This window comes from Mus pahari, chromosome 12, assembly GCF_900095145.1.
Source record: "Mus pahari chromosome 12, PAHARI_EIJ_v1.1, whole genome shotgun sequence".
NCBI classification, from domain to species: domain Eukaryota; kingdom Metazoa; phylum Chordata; class Mammalia; order Rodentia; family Muridae; genus Mus; species Mus pahari.
The window spans coordinates 10,141,663-10,152,364 of record NC_034601.1 but is presented as its reverse complement, the minus strand read 5'-3'; the positions used below and the strand labels follow the sequence as shown (position 1 = coordinate 10,152,364).

The following is a 10,702-nucleotide window of genomic DNA, read 5'->3' as shown; positions in this document are numbered from 1 at the left end:
TCTCTCTCTCTCTCTCTCTCTCTCTCTCTCTCTCTCTCTCGGTGCTTTTAGATCTGTGCACTGAAACACCAGTTTCAAATTTAAAAATCTTCAAGAGGCTATCTTTTTTCATTCTTAGTTTATGTGTTCAAGTGTGTGTATGTATGCATGTATGTAGACCAAATGCAAGCCTAATGCCCAAGGAGATCAGAAGAAGGTACTGGATCTTCTAGAACTAGAGTTAAGGATGGCTGTGAGTCATGGGAACTGACCCTGGACCCTCTACAGAAACAAGTGCTCTTGACCTTGAGCGACTCTCCGGCAACCGTCTATTTTGATAGGCACAGGTAAATCTTCTTCCCCATAGAAGACCAGACATAGATAAAGGCCTATCTAGAACATATAATGAGATGTCAGAATTGTTAGGTGACTCAGTTTGCCGTTCAAATCCCTACCTCTCACAGCTGCTGCCTCAGGCAGGCTGTGAGGTCCCGTGCTCAGGCGCCTCTGTAGAGTGATTCTAGTTTCTTCATCTCATGCTAAGGCTGCATGCATGGTGCCCACCACACTCCCCGGGAAAAGAGGGAGGGAAGGAAGCTGCAGGGACTGACCTCTGTTTGTAGGTCATGGCCAGTTCTCTCCAATAGTTTGTTTCTTCCTCCTCTGATTCAAATGTCTTTCCCGAGTCCTCCATGATAAAATAGGCAAGAGCTCACTCTTCCTGTGACATGATGTCTAGGAGAAAAGTTTGAAAATTATTAGTGACTTTTCTGGGTAAAGACCAAACTTCATACTAGATCAAATAAAAAAAAGATGCTACCTCTAAAACCAAATAAAAAGTAGCCTACCTTCAGTTGCAGCCCAGGGCTTATGTATATCTCCCTACAAACACTTAGTACCTAGTTCTTAGATCCAAATAAGAGGCCTTCTAGATCCCTGGCTCCTCTGGGGGACTTGTGTTGGAAGGAGATGGAAGTTGTATGTAAATTACTGTACAGCCCTAGGTGAGCACAGGGACAGAACTCTGCATGAGATGCTGACCCATAACAAATGGCTAGATGTGTAGATTAACTGTTGCTAAGTTTGGACATCAATGCGCCCCTGAGAAGCAGTACTGTGATACAGATCCCCAAAATTCAGCCTGGACATCAAGGTGGGCTTCCTGGCGAGGTGGCGCATAGGTAGCATGGGAAGAGTTGGGCATAGTGCCTCTGGCATCCCAACACTCAGGCAACTGAGGCCAAAAGGTCACAAGTTCAAGGCCAGTCTGAGACCCTGTCTCAAAGAAAAGTAGAATAGGAAAACAGGTGGATGAGGGAAAAGAGGACACTAAGCTCACAGACAGCAGAGCAGTAGCTAGTCTTATGTGGGAGCCAAGGAAGACCCAAAGTGGAGGAGGGAAAGAACAGAGCTGAACTCCAGGACTAAATCACATTAACAAACTTACTGCCAAACTGTACAGGGGTAGGCACTTGGGAAGCTGAGGCAGGAGGATGTGAGATCCTTAGCTAACCTGGGCCACGGAGAAAGACAATGGAAAGACAGAAGGACAGAAGGAGAAAAGAAGGAATGCTTGCGTGCCACAAGAAGCCACTGGGGCACTCAGTGACAGACGGACTCTTCAACAAAAGCTCATCCTGGTGGCGTGGCTGGCTGGGGAGGGCCGAGGAATAAAATGGATCTTCTGCGCAGCAATTCAGAAACAGAAAGGAAGGTAGATAAAATTAGAACCCAGAACAAAGGAGGAAAACAGAGTCCAAGGATCCTCACAAACAACAGGCGCCTGGCGCAGTGGTGCCGTTTGGGAAATGGAGAAAAAAGGTTTGCAGCCCAAGCCGAGGAACTTGAAACCAACGTGGGCAATACAGTGAGACCTGGCATAAAGTGGGGGAGGGGAACAGGCCGGGGAGATGGCTCAGTGGGTATAGTGCCTGCCACACAGCTTGAGGACCTGTGTTTCAATCCCAAACACTCATGTAAAAAGCTAGGCTATGACCCCAGTGCTGGAGGGTTGTGTGGAACAAACAGCAGGATCTCCAGAGCTCACTGGCCAGCTGGTATGGCCAAATCAGTGGGCTCCAGGTTCATTGACACCATGCCTCAAAGAATAATGTGAAGGCTCAACCAGCCCTAGTTAAACCAGTATGTCACAAGGCAAAAACAAAAACAAAAACAAGACAAGATAGTGGAATGGAAATTTGAGGTGTTGGGATTTAAGAGAGCATGGAGGGCTGAGTATGGCCAAAGTGTATAGAAACTATCAAAAAAACAAACAAACAAACAAACAAAAAAACAAAGCCAAAAAAAAAAAAAAAAAAAAGTGAGAGTGACCAAGACATCTGATATCAACTTTCATGTGTGTCCACACGCGTATACACACAAAAATCACTCTTCAAGACAAAACCAACACTACTTTTTGGCTGTAAAAACATCACAACAAGAGACAGAGACAGGCTCCTCAGAAGCTCATGAGCCAGCTAGCTTGGTATACAAGCTACACACAACAGACCTTGCCTTACAAGCTCTGACCTCCATATGAACATGCACCTGCACACATGTGAACATGAACCCATACAGAGAAGAGGAAGGGTGAGGCAGAAAAGGAAACAGGAGGGGGAGGGGAGAGAGGTCTTTGAGACAGGATCTTATTACTATGTAGCCCCAGCTGGCCCGGAACTCATTATGTATCTCATGCTGACTTTGAACATATGATCCTTTTGCTTCAACCTCCTAAGTGCTAGGACTGTAGGCATGTGCCACAGTGCTCAGCAGGAAAAACAAAACAAAACAAAAAATAAAAAACTTCTCAAATCGTTATTATCTTGCCTAGTGAAGTTTAAAACTTGATCTTAAGGAAAGAAACTGATGGAAGTTATGTGTGTGGGTTACAGGGGAAGTGTTTGTCTTAGGGTTTTACTGCTGTGAACAGACACCATGACCAAGGCAACTCTTAGAAGAACAATACTTAATTAGGGCTGGCTTACAGGTTCAGAGGTTCAGTCCTGTATCATCAAGGAGGGGCATGGCAGCATCCAGGCAGGCATGGTGCAGGAGGAGCTGAGAGTTCTAAATTTTCATCTGGAGGCTGCTAGCAGAATACTGGCTTCCAGGCAGCGAGGATGAGGGTCTTAAAGCTCACACCCACAGTGACACACCTACTCCGACAGGGCCACGCCCACTGGATAGGGCACATACAAACCATCATCACAGCCTTGCTCTCACAGATGGGAGGACGAGGCCCTCATTATAGAGAAGTCTATGAATCTGAATCTCAAGGACTGAAGAGAAAGTGAGCAGGGACCAGGCCTTGGCTTGATAACTCACACACCAACTGGCAGCACAGGAATGGCATGCCCATCAAAATCATAAACATTCTAAAAACATTTTAAAAGGAGGGGGAAAGCTACAAGAGATAAGTGACAGCTACACCTCTTGCTTATGAAACTGCAATCCTCAAAATATAAGGTTTTTCTATTTGGAGTTGTCTCACAACCCCCTGCAGCACTGCTCTCCACCACAGGAAGCGTGCAAAATGTCTCAGGAGGGGTCGTTTCGTTCGGAGTTATTTACTGAAGTCTACTGTGCAATAACTTTTCAAGGGGCTTGAACGTCTTTCGGCTGTTCTGCTCTAGGAGACAGGCAAAGCAATCACTGATGGCGATGCAGAGACCTGGATGCAGCTCAGCGGGTACAGGGTGTACCTAACATCTGTGAAGTCTGGGGTTCCATCCCTTGCATGGGACCTCAGCCTCCAGGAAGATGGAAGCAGGAGGATCAGAAGTTCAAGGTCATCCTTGAGAAGGCCTCCTGGGGCACATGAACCCCCGAGATGATAGTGAGAAAAAAATGAGGAGGAAAAGAAGGGAAGAGAGAAGGGGAAAAAAAGAGAAAGAGGAGGGAAAGGGGGGAAGGAAGAGGAGCAGGGACAGCCAGAGGCAGCAGCTACTGCAGCCCTTGATCATCTCTAACAACCATGAAGCAGTGGTGGAAGCAACTGGACCCAAATGCAGTATGTCTTTTTTGAAGTCAATGCAAGAACTGCAAAGCTGCACATAGACTGGCAGGAAGTCAGTTTGGACCACGGTCTTTAAAAAAAAAACAGCATTATAATAGGTGTTAACACCAGGTTACAGGACACACAGCTTTGTACCTGCTATCTTAAAAACAGAGTGGTGGCCCACACTTACAATCCCAGCTACTACGGCATGTGAAGCAGAGGGTTCTTAAATGTGAGCCCAGCCTGGACAACTTAGAAAGACCAAGACTCTTATCTCAAATAAATAAATAAATAAAATAAAATAAAATAAAATAAAATAAAATAAAATTGAAACAAAGACCTAGGTAAGCAGTCAGTCAAGGAGGCCTCGGCTAAGGCACATGGGTTTGATTCCAAGTACTATCAAAACCCAAGAGAAGCCGGGCGTGGTGGCGCACGCCTTTACCTTGGTGCTATCTTATGCCTCAGTGGACCAATCTCTCCCATTCAGGGTCCCACAAATATGCTTGGTAGGGCAGGGGAGATGGCTCAACCAGTAAAGGGCTCTCATACAAACAGGAGAGCCTGAGTTCAAATCCAAAACACCCACGTAAAAAGCTGCACACTGGTGTCCTATAATCCCAGTGGGAGGTGTGGGGGGACAGAGATAGGCAAGATCCCTAAAGCTCGGTGGCCCGCCAACCTAGCCCAACTAAGGAGTTTCAAGTTCAGTGAGCCTTAAGAATAAATCAATACAAAAGGTAAATGGAAAACAACAGAAGAAAGAGTCCTCTCATAGACTTCTGGGACTCCACACAGTGCCTCCATGCTAACAAGCACACACACCACACAAAATTCAAAAAGCAAAATTAAAAAAGCACCTGTTTCCTGTAACTTGGTTTTACACTTCTAAGAATTCATTTCAGCATGGGGTTTCTGTGTATGTGCAAGTGTTCCTGTGCACAAGGAGCCAGAAGTGAAGTTTGTGTGTGTGCGTGCAGGTGTTTGTGTGCATGCAGGGTCAGAAGCGACATCAGGTGTCTTCCTCTGTCACGCTCCACTTTTTTTTTTTTTTTTTTTTTTTTGAGGCAAGGTCTCTCACTGAACCAGAGGCTCACATCCAGCTGCACTGGGCAGCAAGCCTCAGGGCCCCCCTGTCCCCCAAGCCTGGTACTGTAAATCACAGCTGTGCACCATCACACCAGCTGTGCACCATCACACCAGCTTTTTGGTGCCGGGGACACCACTTAGGTCCTCACACTTTGAAATGAGAACTTTAGTGGCTATGTCACCTCCTCAGTCCCTAGGACTGATCTTGTTGGGAGGGGTCCCCCCAAATTAAATCTACAAAACTGTCTGAGAACACACTCAAGACACACATCTCTAATTTCAAATTTCTAGGAAAGAAATAAAGTGATGTCTGAGTGAAGAAAGCCAGCCTAGCTGCTCACCGATACACATGAACCAATGCCCTTCTCCAGCCCAAGGTCATATCTCTATCAAAACAAGTGAGTGGGAGCCAGGTGATGGTGGACACCTCTAATCCCAGCACGTGGGAGGCAAAGGCAAGAGAACAAACCTGAGTTCGAGGCCATCCTGGTCTATAGAGCAAGTTAAAGGGCAAACACATCAAGAATCACTAAGTCTAGCTTCTCTTCTTGTTGCTTAAGTACAAAGACATGCAAGGACATGCCCTTGTCCTCAAAGGGCCACTCGCCATTCTCTAAGATGAAGAACTACTGGGAAACCATGATGTTAAATCAGAACTCTATGCACTGTAGAAAAGCGGTCTCAAGAGCTGTTGTCTCTCTCTCTGTGTAACAAGCCATAGAAAGAGACTCGAAAGTGCCAGAACAGGCAACTGAGTTTGAACTTGTACCTAACACAAAATTCTTTATAATGAATTTTTGGTAAAAGAAATACATTTACAGTAATATATTGTGAACTGAAGTTTCCAGAAGGAAGGAAAGAATTAGGACCAGCTGCACCTACAAGACCAAATGACTGAACTTCAAGATTGTGAAGAGTTAAAATGTTGCAAATCAGAGGCAAATTATCTTGTGCTATTTTAAGTCTCTTTGAAAGCCATTCATTACCCATACCAGGGTTTTACCTAACATCTTTGTATGTATCTGTCTTAGTCAAGAAGCAAGTTGTGGAGGAAAGGGTCTATTCAGTTTACACTTCCACATTGCTGTTCATCACCAAAGGAAGTCAGGGCAGAAACTCGCACTGGGCAAGCTGATTCAGAGGCCATAGAGGAATGCTGCTTACTGGCTTGCTCAGCTTGCTTGCTTTTTTTTTTTTTTTTTAAACCACGCCCAGCTTCAGCTTGCTTTCTTATAGAACCCAGGACTATCATCAGTCCAGGGATGGTACCACCCACAAGGGGCCTTCCCACCTTTGATCACTAATAAGAGAAAATGCCTTACAGCTGGATCTCATGGAGGCACTTCCTCAAGCGAGGCTCCTTTCTCTGCTATAACTCCAGAGCTTGTGTCAAGTTGACACATAAAACCAGCCAGTACAGTATCAAAACTTAAGACTTCTAGCCTTCCCCAACCCAAACTCTACTAGAGTTTTCCCTGCTGTGACCCCTACCACTGAATATGGTAAACACCTTAATTTACTACTGTCTTTGTTCTGTAACCAGTAAGCAACAAAGGAGCATGGTGTTTGAGGAAACTGGAATCTGTGCTACTGAGCCATTCTAATTCAATTGGGTTCCAGAAGGAACTATTATTCTGATTAAGGTGAGTGCTGCGGTTTTGAGTTGAAAATGTGGCTTCATTTGATTTTTTTTGTTTGTTTGTTTTTGTTTTTTTTTTTTTGAGACAGGGTTTCTCTGTATAGCCCTGGCTGTCCTGGAACTAACTCACTTTGTAGACCTGGCCTCGAACTCAGAAATCCGCCTGCCTCTACCTCCCAAGTGCTGGGATTAAAGGCATGCGCCACCACCGCCCGGCTCATTTGAATTTTTAAAAGGGTTATGGTTGGTGAGCTAAGGCAGGGCTCAGGAATAGAGCCCTGTCTAGAATGCAAAAGGCCCAGGGTTCACTCTCAGTTACTATGGGGATGGGGAGCAGAGGCAAGTACATTAAAAAAAAAAAGGGGGGGGGGAAGAACTTATATTTGACTAAGAATAAAAACAGTAACTATTGTTCAGTCATTTCATTCTCTTGATAAAGATGCCAGGGAATTCTTACTACTGTGGGTCTGTGCCCCTCTCAATCATTTCTTTAACACCCACCGTGAGTTGGGCCTTATATACCAAACCCCTTCATCCACAACCCCAGTACAGGCTGCGGAGGCTCACGCTAGGAAATTCCCTCTGAAAGAAAGGGGGCTTAATCTCACCAGACTCATAAATTCTAAGGTAGAACTTTAGAAGCAAAAAATATCCCCTCATGTTAAGTCAAGGTAGCAAAGTATTATCCAAATCAACACACATCAGAGGCACCTGCGACTTCAGAAGGGTTGGTCATAGTTCTATATGGAATTCTGAAAGGGGAATTACTTAAACCTCAAAACTCGTTGAATACCAGTGTGTTGGGGAAGAGGGGTGCGTGGTCAGATGCCCTCAGGCTCTGGAGTAGTTTGTATCAGACTGCACTTTAAAAGCAACCCTTCTGAGTCCTTAAAGGTTATTCTAGCACACAACACACAGAAACAGGAGGCAGAGCAAATTACAAACCTCCACCTAGCCAGAGAAGTTGAGGAAAGGTCCGGCTAAAAAGCAGAAGGATGCACAGCCTGGCAAAAAGCAGATGATTTAGGAAATATAAAGTCGCTCCGGAGTCAAGGTGACTCCGGGTTGCCCAGGACCTCGAAGTGGTAGGTGAGCCGGGCCAACATCCAAGGTGTGGGGTAAGCACTCTCACCCTTTGTCGGATAAAGTTTATCCGATGCAAAGTGCTGTCTAGGGAAATTTGAAACGTCCAGCGGCCGAGACCCATAGGCATCGAGGGAGAAGGTTGGATATGGGCTGGTACCCGTGCGGCAGCAGTTAGGGACCCGGGAACTGTGGGGTGAAGGGGCAGACGAAGAACTCGGGGGCCGTGGGGCCGCGTGGGCACGGGTCTTGAGGACGTTCGAGGGAAGGAAAGCAGCCAGCAGAAGAGGAACAGAGTTTCCCAGGGCGAGAGCGGCGGAGCTCAGGGATGGAAGGTGGAAAGCTGAGGAGGGCAGGCGTGGGGGATACGTCGGATGGGTGCTGCGGGCGTGGCGGAAACCTGCCCGCAACCTGGCTCCACTTACCCGCCCGGGCGGCGACGATCCCAGCGAGGCGCGGGCTAGCAGGCCTTTCTTGCCCACCAGCCTCGCCGGCACCGCGCGGTACGCGCCTCCCATTGGCTGCCGCTCTCGGGACGCGTCCGACTCGGCCAATCAGCGCGGAGAAGCGAGGTTTGGAAACTTTTTCCCTCTAGGCCCGGCGCGGCTGGGCCAAGCTACGGTGCCGGGCGGGAGGGGCCGCGGGAGGCGCAGGCCACTGGCCGGGAAGGCGGGCGTGGAGAGGGCCTGCTGGCGGCTCGGTGCTCGCCGTGCCACGCACTCTGGAACATCCGCACGCCCCTCCTTCACACTGGTTGCATTTATCTGCTCTTGCTCTTGCGCAAGAATAGACAAAGGAGCAATTGGCCGGAGAAACCCGGGCATTTGGAATAGCTGGTATCGGGTTACACTCGTAAGTGCCCTACCCAATTCCAAAAATGCTGTACTAGCCCAGAATGCACAAAGACAAAAACAGGCGTAGAGAACGACAAACTTCCGCCCAGCCCACAGGGCCCTTGTTATTCCACAACTTTACACCCAAAATAGAATCTTTAACTGTTGTGGTTTCTTCTGAGACAGAATAATTTAGTGTGAAAGAACTTGACTTTGAATCCTAACTCTGCCGCTTGCTTATCTATGTGAATTTGAGACAAGGTATTTAATTGCTCGTGGGTAAAAATTTTTTTCCCACCGAGCTAAATAAATAAGTTTACAACACTTTGTGACGTGCTTTGTAAATAGTTAGTAAGCCGGGCAATGGTGGAGCATACCTTTAATCCCAGCACTTGGGAAGCAGAGGCAGATGGATTTCTGAGTTTGAGACCAGCCTGGTCTACAGCGTGAGTTCCAGGACAGCCAAGGCTATACAGAGAAACCCTGTCTAGAAAAACAAACAAACAAACAAAAGATTTTTTTAAAAAGAGTAAACAGTAAGTACAACATATGTATTAGTTAAACGACCATGTGTTGAACGACCAATATGTCTTAGACTCAATGCTACCTTCTTTTGTGGGTGGTAGTGGTTGGTTGTGAGCCATCTTGTGGTTGCTGGGAATTGACCTCTGGGAGATCAATCAGTGCTCTTAACTGCTGAGCCATCTCTCCAGCCCCTTGTTTTTTCCTTTTTTGAAACACTTTTCCTATATAACTTGGGCTGGCCTCAAGTTTCTGAGCATTGCCTTAGCCTTAATTTTCAGTGGGCTAAAAATATCACAGGTTCAGCTAATAATACTTTCTTAATGTTAAGCCATTCTAATTGTTCATTAATTATTGAGTACTATTAGGCACAAGGTAATTTTACAACCTGGTGAATAAGACAAAGAATCTGATCCTAAAGGGTTAATACAGTAAACGGAAACAGAATTTCAGATGCCAAATGTTGCTGCTGACTATTTAGAGACTGGGAATCAAGAGAAAGGCATATTTAGCTTACATTTCTGGCAGTGTTGGCCTTGAACCTAGGGCCTTGGCCATGTTAGGCAAATACTGTATCATTCAGCTGTGCCTCCTATAAGTGTTTAAAAGATGAGAAAAGGGTACAGGATTTGTACCTAACAGAAGGAGCTTCGGAGGGCTCTTTTTGACTCTTACAATCATGCTCTGTCCCCTGGGCTACACAAGTAATGCCTTCCGCCCCTCCCCCCAGTAGTGTTGGCTGAAGTCAATACCTTACCCACTCTAGGTAAATGCTCTACCACTGACCTATAGCTTCAGCCCCTTTTCTTCTTCTTCTTTTGAGTCAAATTCCTTCTAAGTTGCCCATGCTGGACCTAAGCTCACCCTGTAGCCTGGATAAGCCTTGAATTTGTAATTTTGTCTCTATCTTTCAAGGAGCTGGGATCAAAGGCCTGGGCTACTGTAGTTGGCTTTGCTCTTTTTTTTTTTTTTTTTTTTTAACAAAAAAAAATTCTGTTCATTTTGTTTGTAGCTTTTGTGCTGAGAGTTTGACTTCTCTTCCTTTGGTCCTGTCCTTATGGGTGGTAGAGGAGAACTCTGTTTAGTAACTTAGGTCTTTGGGGAGTTGAATCAAATGTAAAGTGAAACACCAAACATAAATCTCTGTTATCTTTGTTTCACAAATGTGAAGATTATTGAGAAAAGAAAAGAAAAAGGAAGCTTTTTGGTTTTGTTTTCTTTTTTATGAGACAGGGTCTCTTTGTGCAGTTCTAGTTGCCCTGGAACTGTGCCACTACTTCTGGCAAAAAGTTGAAACCTATTTTTATTAAATCGTAGTGCTTTTAATGATAGCACTCAGGAGGCAGGGACAGGCATATCTCTGTGAGCAAGAGGGCGTAGTGAGCTCCAGGACAAGACTACGGAGAGAAACCTCGACTCAGAAGAAGAAAGAAGAGGAAGAGGAGGAAGAAGATAGAGGAAGAGGAAGAAAGTTAACTTTCAGAAATTATATCTTTTCATAATAAATTTCTCCTCTCTCTCTCTCTCTCTCTCTCTCTCTCTCTCTCTCTCTCTCTCTCT

General features: G+C 45.9%; 1 protein-coding gene across 2 annotated transcripts in view; it reads right to left on the bottom strand.

Annotated features, from left to right (window-relative positions):
• Nde1 (nudE neurodevelopment protein 1) overlaps nucleotides 1-8,290 on the bottom strand; it is a 31,251-nt gene extending 22,961 nt beyond the window's left edge. For both annotated transcript variants that reach the window (XM_021209481.2, XM_029544891.1), the window contains exons 1-2: nucleotides 8,213-8,290; nucleotides 591-714 (exon numbers count right to left, since the gene is read on the bottom strand). In XM_021209481.2, coding sequence (XP_021065140.1) covers nucleotides 591-673 — 83 coding nt within the window. In that variant the 5' untranslated portion in view covers nucleotides 674-714; nucleotides 8,213-8,290. The remainder of the gene's footprint in view (nucleotides 1-590; nucleotides 715-8,212) is intronic.
• Between the last annotated feature and the right edge of the window lie 2,412 nt (nucleotides 8,291-10,702).